Below are 18869 nucleotides of genomic sequence, written 5' to 3' on the forward strand. Positions count from 1 at the left end.
AAACAGTTTAAGCAAGGGAATCTCTCAAAGGCTTCTGGAGGACCAAAAGCACCAAATTGATGTCCCAAGACATCATTGCAGCCCGCACTGGAGGAATCAAATGTTGGACACCCTAAAGAAAGGTGTATGGCCAAGGGTCATTGCAAGAAGACCGCCAATGCCGACACATGGCCCTTGATGGTACTCAAGGCCAATTTCTGTTAAACCCCCCTGTTGAAGGAAGGTCATGATCCGAGCCACCGAGAAGGAGCTAGGATGAACCTCAGGAGACTCATAACACACAATGTACGTCTTCCACATACGATGGTAGATCTTCCTAGAAGTAGATTTCCTAGCTTTCAACAGCGTTGGAAGCACCGACTTAAACCTCTATTCTTTAGCACCTGGTGTTCAACAGCCAAGCCATCAAAGCCAGGGACTGTAAAGCAGGATAGGAGATTGGTCCTTGGGTCAGCATATCCTCCCTGAGAAGAAGCTTCCAAGGATCGTCAGCGACCAGCCGCACAAGATTGGCGTACCAAGCCCAGCAAGGCCAGTCCAGAGCCACTAACATGTCCAGAATCTCTTCTGCCTCGATCCTGCGTAGAAGTCTTAGCAGAAGCTTGAGTGGAGGGAAGGCGTAAATCAGACGATACTGACCCCCACGGGCCACCAGCACATCTGTGGCGTCCACCAGATGATAGCGACCGAGCCACAAACCTCTGCACCTTTCTGTTGAGCCGAGACGCCAACAGATCCACCTCGGGATGCCCCACCGGAGACCCAACTGATGAAACACCTCCGGAATGAAGAGACCACTCCCCTTGGTCCAACGCCTGCCGACCGAGGTAATCGGCCTGCCAGTTTTCCACCCCGGGAATGTGTACAGCGGAGAGGGCTGGAACAAACCGCTCTGCCCACCTCCAGAGCCGGCAGGACACTTTTTGTGCCTCCTTGGGGACTGACATAACCCACAGCCGTGGCATTGCCTGATTAAATGCGCACTGGACATCCCTGAAGACGATCCGTCCAATGGTCCAGGCACAGCCTGATCCCTCAGAGTTCCAAGACATTGACCAGTAGTCTGGACTATTCCAGTGTCCAGATCCCCTGAGCCCAATTTTTGCCGAGGTTGCCTCCCCAGCCGGACAGGCTAGCATCCATGATGACCACTGTCCCAATACAAGGGGAGGAAGGATTTGCTGAGCCGAAGTGACAGAGAGCGAAGCCACCATATCAGGGACTCCTTTGTTCCCCGACTGAGCCGGATCTGATTTCCCAGAGACTGCAGATTCTTGTCCCATTTGGCCAGAATCTCCCTTTGCAGGGACCTCGTATGGAACTGTACCTTTTGAGGTGTTACCATTTGCAGACACCATCAAGCCCAGCACCCGCATGCAAGTCCAGAGGGATGACCATCTGCTGGACAGCAGGAGACTTCTTGCAGCCTGTAAGTTCTGGAGTTTGACTAGAGGAAGGAGCACTCTGGCTAAGGTTGAGTCCAGAGTCAGACCCAGCTAGTCCCAGCTTTGAGGACAGAACCAGAGCAGACATCTTAAAATTCGTATGGTGATTTCCAGGTTTTCTGGCAGAGCAGTAGGAGACTTCGCTCGCAGAAGGTCATCCAAGTAGCCCCCATTGGCGTAACAATGCTAAAACCGGGGCTAACACTTTTGTGATGACATGAGGCGCAGAGGCGAGAACAAAGGACAACGCCACAAACGGATAATGCTCCTCTCCCATGGCAAAGTGGAGGAAGCGCTGTCGACTGGCACATAATGGAATGTGAAGGTAAGCATCCTTGATGTCGATAGAGGCAAGAAAATCCCCCTGATGCAGGGATGCCACCACCTTGCGAATGGACTCCATCCTGAACTTCTACACCCGTACAAAGCAGTCCAGTGCCTTGAGGTCCAGGATTGGACGCACCTTGCCTTACTTCCTAGGAACTGTAAACCGGTTTGAGTAAAAACCCTAAAAACATTCTGAAGTCGGAACTGGGACAATCACCCCTTGAAGAAACTGGTCTTGTACCTCCCCAAGCAGACCCTGTAAGCGGCCCGGGGACAGGTGCAAGTTGGAAGGAAAGAACCTTGCCGGGGGACAAGAGTGAAACTCGCTCTTGTAGCCGGACCGAATTACCTCATGGACCCACGTGTCTTGTAGGAGCAAAGTCCACAGGTCCGGAAACTAGCAAAGACATCCCCCCACCCAGATACGGGTGAGAGCGCATCTTCATGCTGAAGGAGCCTTGTCCGCAGGTCTGGAGAAGCCTGCTCTCGGCTTGCCAGACCAGGTTCGTTTGGATCCTCCAGAGGAGGCCCCCGAAAGGCTTCGAGTCCTTGTCAGTCAACCCCGAGGGACGAAAAGAAAGGCCCACTTCTATGATGAGGCTCCTTGCCCTTAGCAGCCTGCAGAAAAAAAAAGTACTTACCCCCTGTGAGACCTTTAACTACCTCAATACTGGGCACTTAAACCCCCTTCCTTCCCAGACCAATTTTCAGCTTTTAGCGCTGTTGCAATTTAAATGACAATTGCGTGGTCATGCAACATTGTACCTAAACCAAATTTGTGTCATTTTTTCCCCACAAATAGAGCTTTCTTTTGGTGGTATTTGATCACCGTCAGGTTTTTTCTTTTTTGGTGCACAAATAAAAAAAGACTGAAAAGTTTGAAAGAAAAAAAAAAAAAAAAAAAAAAAAAAAAAAAAAGAAGTTTTTTTTGTTTGGGTTATAAAATTTTGTAAATAGATATGTTTTTTCCTGCACCGATGAGTACTGATGATGCCGCACTGACAGGCACTGATGAGGAGACACTGATGGGGTGGCACTGATGGGGTGGCAATGATATGCAGCACTGATGGGCACTGATAGGTAGCACTGATATGCAGCACTGATGGGCACTGATATGTGGCACTGATAGATAGCACTGATATGCAGCATTGGTGGGCACTGATAGGCAGCACTGATGGGCACTGATAGGTGGCACTGTTGGCGGCAATGATCGGCACTGATGGGCACTGATAGGCAGCACTGGTGGGCAATAATGGGCACTGGTGGGCGGCACTGATAGATGGCAATAACGCCACTGGTGGGCAGCACTGATAGATGGCATTGGTGGGCAGCACTGATAGGGAGGGCACTGGGGGGCTCTCTGAGCCCTGTTTGCCATCCCTGGTGGGCATCCCTGGTGGTCATGGGTGGGCATCCCTGGTGGCTCTAGTGGCACCCCCCCCTCCCGGGCTGCACTGGCAATGTTCTGATTACCAGCACAGACCCCCCCCCCTGTGATCAGTGAGTAATTAGAAATACTCACTGATCACCCCCGCTGCAGCACAGATCATCCCTCTTCTCCTCACTGACAACGGCTCTATTTACATTACATGACGGCTGCGATTGGACACAGCCGTCATGTGATCAGGAGGGCCAATCACAGGGCCCTCCTGCCGAATGATGTTGCTCTGTGTCCGAGGGACACAGACACATCGAGATCGCGCCGCTGCGGGTGCCCGCAGCGGCGCGATCTCTCTCCTTCTGAAGGACGTTCCGGAACGTCCGATCAGAAGGAGGAGACTCCCACCCGGCCGTATATTTACAATGGCCCGGGTGGGAGGTGGTTAATGATGTCATCCAGGGTAGCCCCAAACAGGCCATTCCTTTGAAAGGGGCCGTTTTTAGAAATCTGGTCCGCAGACCGGCATTTAAGCCAAAAGACACGCCAAAGGACCATTGCCGAAAGAGAGCCGAGCCATTAGGGGAGCCGCATCCAAAGAGGCATTACAGATAAACTGAATTCCCTGGACCAGCTTGTCCGCCAGCCCAGCAAAGGCAGGGGGGAGCTGTTCTCCCTCCGGGTCACAGCATAAAAGCTTAGCCCACTCAGGCAGAGTTTGCGACACCAGAGCAATGGTGAATAACGGCCTTGGTGCCGAACCACCAAGAGTGTACATATTGCAGGTCACAGCCTGTCAGCCGGATCCTTAAAGGCTGGGGACTCTTCTACCGGTATCATGTTGCCTTATTAAATCTGAAAACCGGAGGGTCCACCACTGGTGGATCACTCCCAATTCTTAAGAAATGTTACCCCCTCATAGGGGTAACACCAAATAAATTGCTTAGAGACCCTAAAGGGACGCTTTGGTCATCCCCACTCTTTAGTGACAATTCTGTCAAAATAGGCGGGGAAAGGAAACACCTTTGCCGCTCTAGGTGGCTTGTGAGTGCCAAAGGGAACCTGCGCCTCCGTCGCAGCTGTGTCCTCCATCTTCAAGGTCTCATGCACAGATGCAATCAGTGCTTTAACCGGCGCCATTATGTGCGCAGTTGTATATGTGGAGGAATCCTACTCGCTATCTGGAGGACTCCGGGTGCGTGGTAGCAGACCCAGCTGGGTGACCTACGCCTGCAGCAGGCAAATCAGATTCAGAATCTGATGAGGCAGGGGGCCCTTTTTGCTTGCCCATTGCCTGAAAGCCACCTCCACCCAGGGACACAAAGGACCGCCGTCAGTGCATCGATGGATGGTTGGGACCTGGAGGGCCCCGCAGCCTCAGAAAGGGGATCAGGTGGGGAGATGTGTTCCAAAAACTCCATGAGTCACCAGGGGGACCCCACAAAAAGTGTAAAAACACTGCAAAGGGACAAGCCCCACCGCTCTGGCACCACCTCCCACCAGACTCACCACCCAGCAGAAATGGGCACCTGCAGCCACTCTACGTGAGGCGATCAAGAAGTAAAAAGGATCCAGGAGTCAGCACCAGGGGATGAGGAGGGGCCCCCACTGACGAAATCACCACCCACAGGGCTCTACTGTCAGGGCCGCCGCTATTTTCAGTGGCAAACCACCGCAAAATGGCCACTGGACTACACAAACATGTCTGCTGTGCATAAACACACACAGGCTACAGCTAAATGGTGGCCTCGCGGAGCACCACAAGGCTCCCAGGGACCCAGGAGGGATCCCGAGGCCTCAAGGACAGGCCCAGGCAGGACAGGGTGCCCTGGCAGGAGCCCCTACCAGGTACTCCCACCACCCCGCACATCTGACCGTCTGCGACGCACCCCCCGTCCCCCTTCGCCAGCACAGCGCCCTGCCTCCACCACCGGGAGGTGGACCAGACCACCCACACAGCCCCAGCATAAGTGGAGGGGGTGGGGGGTGGTAGGATGGGGGGCCAGGTGAAGGGGGGTGCCTGACAGCAACCAAGGGGTCCGACCATTCCAAGGATGGGCATACATCCACCCCAAAACCCTCCAGGGGGAGAGGGGGGACAGCTACTCACCATAACAGGAACCAGGAGGAATGCTGAAACTTGGGCTGAGACCCGGTCGTATGTGATCTCGCAGGCCAGCCCCCATCCGGTGGGGCTATGTTGGGGCTGACCTAGCGCTTGCTGAGGTCCGCGCACGCTCACTGACTAGATGGGATGACTACTGGATCTAGATTATCCAGCCTGTCGCCCAGTCCAGCAGTTGATTGCAGATCTCACAGGAAAAAACATCCAAAAAGAAAAAATTGCCAGGACCAGAGATCCCAGCAAGGAACTAGCTTACTCCTGACTAGGCAGAAAAAACTGAGTAACTATAGCAGAGAGAGGGAGTATACCCCCTGGGACTGTCCATAGGCGTAGCCGGATTCTTTTGCTGCATAGTGTCCTACTCCTGTAGGAGGCAGTATAACACAATGGTCATGAAGATCAGGAGCTGTGTCAGTCAAAGAAAGAAACAACATTTAATGCACTTGGGGGAAAAAAAAAAAAAAGATGCTTTTACCCATTTGCATGTTCTTACATTAGCTGTTGCTAACATGTTTTCTGGATCTATCAAGGTCCGCAGGAGTCCCATCAATTGAACAGCTCCTCCAAGCTCTGGGTCCGTATCACAAATCATTTGCTCAATTACAACGTTAATTAAAAGAATGTCCTGTGACAGGCAAAACAAAGAAAATGGATAAGAAATTACACATTAAATACACATTGTTTTTAACAGATGCACAGTACTATTTGATGTACAAAATACTAACATGTATGCTAATGAAAAAAATAAATAAAAAAAAACCACAACATGTAAATAATCCTAGGCTGAGGAGAAAATGTGTCTATTGTTAAATATTATTCCAATGAAAATTCTATTTCCCCAGCTGTTTCTGCCCAGAAGTAAGCTTTACTGAGACCTCTGCTTTTCTTATGCCTCATGCACACAATCGGTTGTTCCTGTGCAGCATAAAACCTGGGCACTGCCAGCAGCCTGTCAAAATCAATGACAGGCTGAAATATGCTGCCTCTGGGAGCTGTTTCTAACGGCAGCTGGGTACAGGAACAAATGCCCCAAACGCAGACAAAGTTCAGTGCAGACACAGGTACCGCTTAGAACTGAGCCCATGTGCCATGTATGTCCTCTTGATCTGCCTTTCATTTAGGCAGCACTGGGTTATTTTAATGGATTTGGCAACAAATTTCTGGAGAGAAGGGTGACTCTCTAAGCGGTCATTTATATATAGTGAAAACATTACATTGTACAGTACAAGCAGGTATATCAAATGTATGACCAAATAACCACTAAACAGGTTATAAATAGATTGTACAGTTTAAATGCTTAAGCTTATCTTGTACAGAAATGTTAGTGTGTGGGGAGACGTGTTAACATCCAAGTCTATCAGAAATAAATTCAGCATACAAATTAAAGTAGTAATTGTACAGTGTTAACCATAAAAAAAGTTTGGATATGGACCAGGGGTGTCCAGCCTTTTACCCTTCCTGGGCCATGCTGGAAAAAAATGGTCTTCGGGCAGTACATAAAATTCACTAACAAGAAGGTGAGCTGACAAGCAATTCCTCCGGTGGCTCTCAGTGGGTAGGTGCGTCCGCCAGCCCCGTTCACTATATCGACAGGTTGCCAGCGGCTGCACCTATTTGTGGCTCTCTACACAGCAAGCAATTACCTGTGGCAGACAAAGTGTGTCCAGCAGTGATCACCGCAGGAAATCACTGGCAGTGTAGACAGCTGCGAATAGGTGTGGCTGGCAACGACCTGTCAATCTGAACGGGGCTGACAGTCGCACCTACCCACTGAGAGCAGGAGGAACTGCGGCTACATGCACCAGCCCTAATCGCTGATGTGAATGTATGTGCGTTGTGGAGGATTTTGTGCGGCAAAAGGGGGGTGGAGAAGGTCGGCGCAGCCCTCCCCAGCACCCCCCCCCCCCCTAGATTCGACCAAGTAGCATTTTACTTACATGCCCCTACATTCCCTGCTGTGAATGCTATTGCAAATACAACAGCCCTGGAATCCCTCCAGAAATGCATTTGTCTGGCTTGTCAATGAAGGCTGCCACATTTGCATGGCACCCCTACAGACAGGCTTCTTTGTGTCAGCCGTTGTGGCTGCACATGGCATCCGGGGTCCCTCCAAACAAGCCTAGGCTGCGTGCTAAACTCTCTGGAGCTGCATTCAGCCCCTGGGGCATGGTTTGGACACTCTTAATTTACATTGAAGCCCTTTCTTCAGGCAATGGGTTACTATGTAAATTACTATGTAATTTGCCAAATCAATTGATCTCTTTAAAACACATCCAGTTTTAAACAATCTTAATCAATGGGTGGGTCTTTTTTATAATTTTTAAAGACTATTGTACGGAGATTTCAAACGAATACTGGTAGTTTGTAGAACAGTAGCATTTGTGACTAGCTTTAGACAAAGTAAAGATCAATAAAAATGGAATTGAAATTGACTCCAATCACTGTACTTACATCGTCACTTTGTTGGGCTTCTTGCATTACAAACTCCCGAACCATGGAAGGGCTAAATTCTACCAGATAAGAAAATATATCTGTAGCGGCCGCTCTAACCTGTAAATCGTCCATACCCTAAAAGAACAGCAAAACATTACTATGGCTGGAGATTATATGATGGTACTGAATACAACTGGGGTTAAAGTTAGAAACTTCATCAAAAAATTTCAAAACCAAAAGCTTTAAAAATTACACCTAGTCCGCTCAGGATCATTTTTAGAGCTTAAAGGATGTGTACACTTTAAAATGGTCACAGGTACTGAAACTTAATTTTCATAGAACATCTCTCTAAATCACAACTCTCCCCCCATGCATGGGAAGGGGTTAAGCTAGCCATACACACATTTCACTTGTTCAGCCCATGGACTGAATCAGAGAAATCTATCACATTCTTCCATCCACCCTAAAGGTAAAGGAAACTCTCCTGCCAGCCTTCGTATTCTGACAGCAAGCGCCAGCGGCTGTCAGAATACCCAAACAGCTAACTGCATCTGATGCGATCACGGTTGGGCCCAAAATTATCCACCCGTGGAAAATCCACTTGTTGAGCCAGGTGGTGCAGGCATTGCCATACAAGGCTCACATTGTTTCTAAACTATGACATTTGAGAAATCTATGGTAGCTTTTAGGGATGCTTTCAGCCTACCAACAAGGCTTTATCCCCATCTTCATCTTTGAGACTAAATTTCAAGAGGGGATATCTTCAAACAAAAGCACCAGTTCAAAGATGAGCAACACATCTACATACAGTACGGTCTTCCAAAAACAAATTAAGCAGCATTAATAGTGATGATATATAATTAGGGATGCACCGAATGTTCGGCGGCCGAACATTATTCGGCCGAAAATAGAAAAAATAGCACTTTCGGTGTTCGGCCGAATAAGTCAAAAGGCCGAATAATTGTGCAGAACAATAGGGCTGAACGATAGTCGATATGATATCGATTATCGTTCTGTGGCCGTAGGCGATATTCATATCGCCGAGGTCACGATATTTACATAGGCAGGGGGAAGGGACTCGGAGGAGGACAGGAGGACTCACAGACTTCCGTGTTAGGCAGGGGAAGCTGGGACACTTCAGCGGTGAGCATACATACATTACTCACTCGTGCACTGCAGCCCGCCCCACACATTCAGTGAGTCTTACTCTCCTCCCTAGTTTTTTCAATGGCACATTCAGGGAGCCAATCACGGAGCGGAGTTCCAGTCCCTGAAGTGAAAATTAAAAGTCAGCAGCTACAAAAACTGTAGCTGCTAACTTTTAATAAAAAGCCACTCACATGTCCCACAATCCAACAATGTGCTCATCCCAGTCGCCTTCTCCCTTTGTCCCCCCCCCCTTACTGGAATCTTTACTATGGCCACCCTGCTGTAAAAGCTTGCTTGCTGCGCCTGTCATGTGTCCCAGAAGACTTTGGGGGGGATGGAGGAATGAGAACTTCCGCTTCCGATCGCCTAAAAAAACCAAAGTAGAAGTGGGAGCGGGTACCAGTCAAAATCGGGTACCCACTCCCCCCTCCTTCCCAAAAAAACTCCATTTCATAAACAAGAGCTTGGGAGGAAGCATTAAAAACAGAATTTCCCCTTTTGGGTGGAGCTCCGCTTTAACATTTCCAAGTGTTTCTATATCAAAGCAAATCTCTTGTTCACATCCACCTAAAAAACCAACAAAGAGGCATGCAAAGAATGACAGGTTTGTGCCAAGCACATTTGAGAGATATACATAAAACTTAACCTGCCAGTGAACATCCTGCATGAACATTTTTTGTATCATATGCTGTTTGAATTTCCCAGGTGTAAGAGTAACTTGCCATTTCAAAGTCCATAACCATTTTAAAAAAATGCATTTGCCCTTTAACTTCTTGACCTCATGTTACTACCTGCCATGCAACAGTAATTATAAAAAAGAAAGGTTAGGTTTACACTTCGGCGGCTCTACGAGCCAGTGTTTTGGATGGGCAAGACAGACAGTTTATTTAAAATGGCTGCTGTGCCTCCAGGTCCCTGCACCTTTTCCAAAAGAGGGGCCTCCTCGGAAACCACAAGTGCAGTGTCGTTCCCAGTGCGGGGAAAATGTGCTGCGTTTTCCAGTTGCCATTAGGATTAACATTACCCTCACATATCTCTTGAGTGGCAGCACATTTTTCTGTGTGGGTGGTAGCGGCTGCGAGAACAGGTACAGACTGGCAGTGGCAACCACTCGCACAAGTGTAAACCTAGCCTAGGACAAGAATATCAAAACAAAAACAATTCTTACAGGTCTTACCATGACAATTTCTAAAGCAGGAAGTATTCCTAGGTTGGCCAATGTTTTGAAGAAAGCATCTCTATTTTGAGGCTGCAATGTCTGTGAAAACGCACAGAACTCTTTGAAGAAGTTGACCTTTGGAAAGAAAATATAATAATGCCTGTAAATATCAGAGAACCAATTTTGCAGCTACAGCAACACAAACTGCACAACACTATGGTCCTCTATTGTACTGCTAGAAGTGCCCAAGTCAAGGCCTTTCCTTCTTACCAACTCACGCCGTTTGTCATCATCGGTGGCTTCATCAGTCAACTGTGCAAAGACTTCTGACAAAAACTTTTCATCTTCCTGTATAAAATACATAATGCAGTCATTATAATATTTGCAATGATAACAGATAGGTCAATAAACCAAAAAGGTAAATAAATGGAGTGTACTTAAAAAGAGAAACTCTCTACGAATTACAAATGAAAAGGATTTCTACAATATGTAACCTGCACAAAAAACACATACAATGTTTCCATACTTGGGCTGGAATATCTCCCAGAACTGGCGTATAATTCAAAGTAATCCTATTTTAACACAGACTGTCTAAGTTCTGCAAATTTATTTCATATTGTTGCCTTCTGGAATTAGTGTACATGCAGCATCACTTTCATTGAGGTAGTCTGCTTCCCTCCAGCCTGTGCAGTGGGTAAAGGTAAAGTTATAGTGTAGGGTGAATTATCACAGCCTGCCACAACCCTACAGAAAAATGGAAACGGCATCGGACATAATCATAGCTTGTGAAAGCTGTGGTGTGTGGTAGTTTAAACTGACTGATACGTCACCTTACTGATTTAGCTTATGTGCATCAATTGTATATAGGAGAAAAAAAAAACAAAAAAACTCTGGGCAATTTTTTTTTGTAAACCCGTGCAGTTGGGCTGTACCTGCACTGCACGGGTTAACCGATCGCTTTGTTCTAGGGAAGAGGGCAGCGGAGATCTACTTACCTGAGCAGCACATTTTTCTGGAGATCGGCGGATCGGGAGCTTATCAAATTTCTGCTCACCCCGAGCAAAAACGAGGTGATCCACACAGTGCGGCCAAGCCCCTACGGCATGGGGAAGAACAAATGTGCCTGGAGTTGGGCTTTAAAGAAATCAAATCATTCTAAAGGTGTGTGACATGGAAGTTGGTATGTGCTGGATGGGCAGGAACTGCTAAAGACACTCTAGTAAAGAGCCGCCTTCCCCTATTTTAACAGCAGAATAGGGTTGGGTGTGACTGAAGAGATACAGAACTGGAGAGTGTAAAAAATGCTATAGGAGCTCTATGAGCTAGTTACCTAAAATGCCTACTTCTCCAATAAATGTTTACTTTTATATAAAGTAAGGTGTTTTTAATCCACTTTAGCCCAACTATAATCCTTTACAGAGCTGTATGATTGCTTGTAATCAGAGCAATTAGAGAAAAGGCTCACTGGTGAATATTTGTTAGATTAGGGGCTGTTTACACCAGCCCAAACACTAAAAGAAGTGGTGCTAAACCATCTAGTATCCATGGAGTATGGGCAGTGCTTTGCATTATTACACAGGTGAGCTGCAGTGTGTTGCTTTAAAAAGCAGCAATTTTACTCAGCGTAAGGCTATCTTCGATCCTCCTGGCTCTAAGAACCCATTCACACTTGGCGATTTGGAGTTGTCGTGATTCTGCAGGAGATTCTAAACTGCCCTAACACCCGTTGGGTTATACTGCCCCCTACAGGAGTAGGAAGCTAGGCAGGAAAAAAAAAAAAGCGCCTATGAGCAGTCCCAGGGTCTATACTTCCTCTCTCTGCTATAGGTACTCAGTTTTGTTACAAGCAGTGTCAGAGAAATTACAACTTCAGACGGCAATTCAAAAATCCCATTTTCTCTTTCGTTCATTAAAAAAAGGACACAGCTCCTGATATTCTTAACCATTGGGACTTCCCAAAGCAGTGTTAAAAACATGAGGGGTGGAAAAAATTCCCAAGGCTAAAAACAGCCAACCAGGGAACAGGGGCTCAACCAAAACTGGAGCCCACCTGAAAACAATACACTCTCAAAGAGCACTAAGTCTTCTAAACAGCAGCCTGCAAAACCTTGCGGCCAAAAGGAGGCATCCGCAGATGCCAACACATCCACTTCATAGAACTTTGTGAAAGTGTGCTCCGACGACCAGATGGCTACCTTGCAAACCTGCGTCATTGATGGTGAGTCTGTATAGGGAGTCTGACTTCCTAAAAGACTCCATAGCTGCCAGTTACACCCAAATTGTCCCAACCATATCCAAGGCATGCAAGGCAATTTCCTTAGGATGTTTTGGCCTGGACACAGGGAAGGCAACACTAGGTCTTCACTCAAATGGAAATCAGACAACCTTTGGAAGGAATTATGGACAGGGGAGAAGAGCCACCTTATCACTACAAACCCCCAAGTAAGGTGAAGGACAGAATAAAGCCGTCCAATGACACAATGTCTTAATTCCCACCTTCTGAGACAGCGTAAACAAAGGGAATCGCCCAAAGAATCTCAGCAGTAAACTTGTGGAGGACCGAAATCTCCAAATTGAGGTCCCAAGGCGGCAACGGAGACTGCACTGGAGGAATCAAATGACGAACACCCTGAAGAAAAGTACACACCAGGGAGTGTGTGGCCAAGGGTCGTTTAAAGAAGACCGCCAAAACTGACTGATGTTACTCGAGGCCAATTTCTGTTCAACCCCCCGTGAAGGAAGATCAAGATCCGAGCCACCGAGAAGGAGCGAGGCTGAACCCCAAGGAACTCCCATCACGCGATGTTAGTCTTCAACGTACGATGGTAGATCCTCCTAGAAGTACAAGCCCAATTCCAAAAAAGTTTGGACACTGTACAAATTATGAATAAAAACAGAATGCAATTATGTGGAAGTTTCAGAATACAACAGATGATATATCAAATGTTTAAACTGAAAACATTTATAAAACTTTAAGGGAAAAATAAGTTGATTTTAAATTTCATGCCAGCAACACATCTCAAATAAGTTGGGACTAGGCCATGTTTACCACTGTGTGGCATCCCCTCTTTTTAGAACAGTCTGCAAACGTCTGAGAACTGAGGAGACAAGTTTCTCAAGTTTAGGAATAGGAATGTTGTCCCATTCTTGTCTAATACAGGCTTCTAGTTGCTCAACTGTCATAGGTCTTTGTCACATCTTCCTCTTTATGATGCCCCAAATGTTTTCTATGGGTGAAAGATCTGGAGTGCAGGCTGGCCATTTCAGTACCCTGATCCTTCTGCACAGCCATGATGTTGTAATTGATGCAGTATGTGGTCTGGCATTGTCATGTAGGAAAATGCAAGGTCTTCCCTGAAAGACTCTCTGGATGGGAGCATAGGTTGTTCTAGAACGAAGATTAACGGGCATCCAGTATGGTTTTCCGGCCTTGACCCTTACGCACAGAGATTGTCCAGATTCTCTGAATCTTTGGATATTATGCACTGTAGATGATGATAACTTCAATCTCTTTGCAATTTTTCTGAGAAACTCCTTTCTGATATTGCTCCACCGTTTTTCACCGCAGCATTGGGGGAATTAGTGATCCTCTGCCCATCTCGACTTCCGAGAGGCTCTTTTTATACCCTATCATGTTGCCAATTGGTCCTCCCGCTGTTCCTTATATGTACATTTAACTTTTCCGGCCTCTTATTGCTACCTGTCCCAAATTTTTTTGGAACGTGTAGCTCTCATAAAATCCAAAATGAGCCAATATTTGGCATGACATTTCAAAATGTCTAACGTTCAACATTTGATATGTTATCTATATTATATTGTGAATAAAATATAAGTTTATGAGATTTGTAAATTAGTTCATTCCTTTTTTACTCACAATTTGTAGTGTCCCAACTTTTTTTAAATTGGGTTGTAGATTTCCTAGCTTTTAACAGCGTTGAAATCACAGATTCAGACTAACCCCTATCCTTCAGTACCTCGCTTTTAACAGCCAAGCAGTGAAAGCCAGCGACTGTAAAGCAGGGTGGAAGATTGGCCCTTGGGACAGCAGATCCTCCCTGAGAGAAAGCTTCCAAGGAATGTCGGCGACCAGCCACACCAGATCGGCGTACCAAGCCCAGCGAGGCCAGTCCTGGGCCACTAAAATGACCAGAATTCCTTCTGCCTCAAACCTGCATTGAAGTCATGGCAGAAGCTTGAGAGGAGGGAAGGCGTAAATCAGACTATACTGACCCCACACAACCACCAGCACATCTGTCTGTGGGGTCCGCCAGAGGATCCCTTGACCGCTTCACGAACCACTGCACCCTTCTGTTTAGCCAAGATGCCAACAGATCCACCTTGGGGGTGCCCCACTGAAGACACAACTGATGAACACCTCCAGGTGAAGAGACCATCCCCCCCCCCCCTGTCCAATGCCTGCCAAATGAGGTTCTAGTTTTCCACTCCGGGAATGTGTACAGCGCAAAGGTCTGGAACGAACATTCTGCCCAACTGAGAATGCCGGTTACCTCCAGAGCCGCCAGGACACTTCTTGTGCCCCCTTGGAAATTGACATGAGCCACGGCTGTGGCATTGTCTGATTAAATGCGAACTGGACATCCTTGGAGATGATACATCCAATGTTCCAGGCACAGTTTGGAACTCGCATGCCAGCCCCCATCCGGTGGGGCTATGTCGCGGCCGACCTAGCGTGGAGCTTAGGGCCGCACGCACACACTGGCCAGACTGGGGTGATCACTGGATCTAGATTATTCAGCCCCTTGCACAGTCCGGCAGTTTTTTTTTTTTTTTCCTCCAGGTATTCCTGTGAGATCTACAATCTATCTAAAATAATTTTTTTTGCCAGGACCAGAGAAGGAACTAGATCCTTACTCCTGACTAGGCAGAAAAAAAACTGAGTACCTATACCAAAGAGGGAGTATACCCCCCAGGACTGCCCATAGGCATAGCAAGACTTTTTCTGCCTAGTGTCCTACTCCTGTAGGGGGCAGTATAACCCAATGGTTAAGAATATCAGGAGATGTGTCCGTCGATGAACGAAAGAGAAATCATGCACACAAAACCACGAGCAGGATGTGAACGGGACCCTAAAGCTTTACTCCACCTTTAGCAACAGGTTACATCCATAGTTAGGGTGTTACATACAGAGGGTGTTACATACAGAGGTGCAAGGAGCTGGAGGAGGAATCTGCAGGAGCCTAGAGCATTGCACTCATGATCCACTGACTGTAGGTGTAATGCTTTTCAGGCTCCTGTGGAAAATTTTTTTTTTTTTCCTCCTGAAAAAATATGTGCACTTTATGTTTAGTTGAACTTAGCCTTTAAGCCTATGCTGACTGGCTCCTGGACATACTCAGAGCTTATATCATCCTACTTTACACCACTACTTCCTGGGGAGATCGATGTCTCCACAGCCGAACAAGATGCAACAGCGTAAACACCTACACAATTTCCAAGCTGTTCTGTGAATGCTTCCTATGTGAGGCAGCCAGTGCTGGATGAAGCCGGCGGGCTTCTGTTCATGTATAAAAGTGATGAAACGGTAAAACAACATGACTTGGAGTTCCGCAAAGGGCATTCTAAATCAAATTTCAAGATATTTTACTGCAGATACCACGTTTTATACAACTAAACCGAATCGCACATGCGCAGTAGGGAACACTTCACTGCCAGCTTCCCTTTAGCAGGGAGTGGAGTGGCAGCAAACGAGAGCAGGCTGAAAAATTGAAGACACTGCGGGACACCTGCACAGGTAAGTATCTGGATATTAAAGTCAGCAGCTACAGTATTTTTTCTGAAGGAGCCTGGAGCCATGCTTTAATGCAGAGCTTGACAAATTTGCTTTGAATTAAGGAGCCAAATACAAATGTTAGGAGCCAGTTTATTTAACAAATCTTATGCGTGGAACATATTCCAGAAAGTGAACTAATCCATTAGCACTTTAGTTTTTTTTCACACATTTAAAAATTCATTTTAGGCCTGAAGATTACATAAAACCCCAAACATTATATTTTTTCTGAAAGCAGACACCCTAGAGAATAGTGGTAGCTCCAATTTTTTTTTTTTATGTCAAACGATATTACTGCAAAATTTCAGTATTAGAAAAAAAAAAAATATTTACAATGAATTACCCAATTTTGTGGTGATTGTGGTATTTGTCAAAGTTGAGTAAATATACCCAACATGTCAAACCTTAAACATGCCAGTAACCTATATTTTCCAAAAGTGACTCTTTAAAAGCCCCCTATAGGTCACCCGTTTAGCATTACGAAGGAGGTCTGGTGCTAGAAATATTGTTCTTACTGCGGCGTGTGTGGCCATATGTAACGTGTATTGCAATTGACAGTTTCAGGCGTAGGCGCCCTGCATGTTTACATTTGTACGTGCGTATATATGTGGGGGTTGGGGGGGGGCTTCCATTTTAAAGGGGGAGGGGATTTTTGTACGATTGGGTAAAACTAATTTTGACAAAAAAAAAAAAATTCCCTTAACTTTTTTTTTTAAGGGATGCACCGATACCACTTTAATACCGAGTACAGGTAACAAGTACTTGATGATACCGATACTTTTTTTTAGGTCATGTGACATTGGCACTAATATGCAGCACTGATGAGGCGTGGACTGTCAGTAGTTTTATTTTATTCATTTTTTTTTTTTTTTTTTTACGATGTAACCTTTAAATATTTATTACAATTCTTTTTTTCCTATCAGCCCTGTTGGTGGGCTTTGGTGAGATATCAGTGGTCTAAACAGACACCTGACATCTCACCTTTGGAGACCGAAAGAGGGACTGAGGACACAGATTACCCATTCAGCCACTCATTTAACACTATGATAAAAAACCTGTTTGCAGCAGCCTCCCCAGCACCCTCTGATGCTTACCTGAACCCCCTCTCAATCCAGCGATGTCCACGACTGTCTCAGCCATCCAGAACTCCCCTCCTCATTGGCAAAGACACAGCAGCGGCGCCTTTGGGTTACCGCTGCTGTCAAAGTCAGCTAGCCAATCAGGAGAGAGAGAGGGGGCGGGGCCAAACCACAGCTCTGTGTCTGAATGGATACAGAGAGCTGTGATTTTGCTCAGATGCCCCCATAACAAGTTGCTTGACAGGAGGGAGCGGCCAGGAGAGCCGAAGAGGGACCCGAGAAGAGGAGGATCAGGGCTGCTCTGTGCAAAACCACTGCATAGAGGTGGTAAGTATAACAAGTGTATTTTTATTGAAAAAAGAATTTACAATTACTTTCTTGGCTCTGTGCATGTGGTGTGTGTGGAGAGCAGAGTGCAGCCATAATGGCGTACAGGTCACCAATAAATGCAGGGGACTTCATTACCATGATTCAGGAGTACCTTGCGCTTTATGACCCCAGACATCAGTTATAAGAACAGCAGATAAAGAAAAAAGGGAGGATCTACGAGAAAATTACAGCAAGAATTTACTTGATTAAGAAGAAATGGACAGACAGAAGGGAGGTCATTGGCAAGTTGCTTACTGCATGTGTTTAACAGGATGGCAATATCAGTCACAAAGTGTTCCAAAACAGAGTTCAGGGACCACATGGACCCCTCTTCTCTACAGCCCCCCTGGACTCACTGGACTCTGCACCTGGGAACACACCCTGCTGGTTGCCCACAATACCCAGACACATGGTTGGACATTCCATCCTGCCTACGACTTCTGAGAATATCCAAACTACAGAGCCCCATCCAGAAATACCAGAATCCAGAGAAAGCTGCCAGAGCAGTTCTCTGCTCAAAAAAAATAAAAATAAATTATTATTATTATTATTATTATTATTATTATTATTAATAATAATAATAATAATAATAATAATAATAGTCCTGCATGTGCAAACCCTGTGTCATTTAAAACCCATTTTTCCAACGGCAGGGACTCACTCTGGAGTCTCACAATATATATTTTTCCCCTTTATTATAGACCTAAAAAAAGAAAAAGCCCACAAAAATAATTTGCTGCTAAAATAAACTTGCCTGGGTGTGAATGAAGGTCATTGTAGAGGGTCCAGAATTGCCCCCGTCCATCAGTAGTGGATGAACCCAGTAACGACGCCTCCTAGAAGTACGTCGTATCAAGATGGCAATGGCCAGCACCAGAATTATGTCAACAAGAGCAGACATTCTTACTTCTCTCCATTCACTATGAAGAAGGAAGTGACCTCAAAAGGAAATAAAAGAAAGCCAAGACCAAAAACATATAAAAAATAAAAAAAAGTGCAGCGCAGTCATAAAAGCCCTCTGGTAATATTAGGCTCCGTTCACATGTAGGCGCTTTGGGGAGTTTTTCTGCTCTAGGATCAGCTCTCAAAATGCCCAACAAGACAAATCCTATTCATTTCAATGGCCCCTGTTCACATCTAAGCGTTTTGACGCTGTGAGCAAAACGCCCAACGCTCAAAAAAGTACATGAGCTTCTTTTTGGGCAGATTACAGGCGTTTTCCATTGGTCTCTATTCAATCTAAAAACGTCTGCACAAAAACGCCTGTAACTCGCGGTAAAAAATTTGTGTATTTTCAGGTGTGAATGTAGCCTTAGGGATGACCCTAAGTGGAGTCAACATTAAACAGATAATAAATTAAAAGACAGTCCATAACTTGAAGTGATGTAAGAGAGAAAAGTCCACATATGGTCTAGTGAATGACAATCAATGTGACTTCAGTGCTCACAGCTTCCCACCACCAAGCATTATCTGCCTCTCATCTTAAAAGCACGACCCTGCAGGGTCAAAATGCATAGTAATCTCACAGAATCAGGGAACACAGCTCCAAGCCCTCTGACAACAGATTATAGCCAAGCAATCTTCACAGCAAAAAAAACAATGATGTTAAGCAACTCT

At 46.1% G+C, this 18869-nt stretch overlaps 1 protein-coding gene across 4 annotated transcripts in view; it reads right to left on the reverse strand.

Annotated features, from left to right (window-relative positions):
• PPP4R3B (protein phosphatase 4 regulatory subunit 3B) overlaps positions 1–18869 on the reverse strand; it is a 99961-nt gene that overhangs the window by 27483 nt on the left and 53609 nt on the right. For 2 of the 4 annotated variants that reach the window (XM_082252367.1, XM_082252366.1), the window contains exons 5-8: positions 10287–10364; positions 10035–10151; positions 7727–7843; positions 5751–5900 (exon numbers count right to left, since the gene is read on the reverse strand). In XM_082252367.1, the coding sequence (XP_082108493.1) occupies positions 5751–5900; positions 7727–7843; positions 10035–10151; positions 10287–10364 (462 nt within the window). The remainder of the gene's footprint in view (positions 1–5750; positions 5901–7726; positions 7844–10034; positions 10152–10286; positions 10365–18869) is intronic. The other 2 variants (XM_082252369.1, XM_082252368.1) reach the window with 1 other exon arrangement.

This window comes from Pelophylax lessonae (genome assembly GCF_965119305.1).
Source record: "Pelophylax lessonae genome assembly, chromosome: 3".
In the NCBI taxonomy this organism is placed as follows: Eukaryota; Metazoa; Chordata; class Amphibia; order Anura; family Ranidae; genus Pelophylax; species Pelophylax lessonae.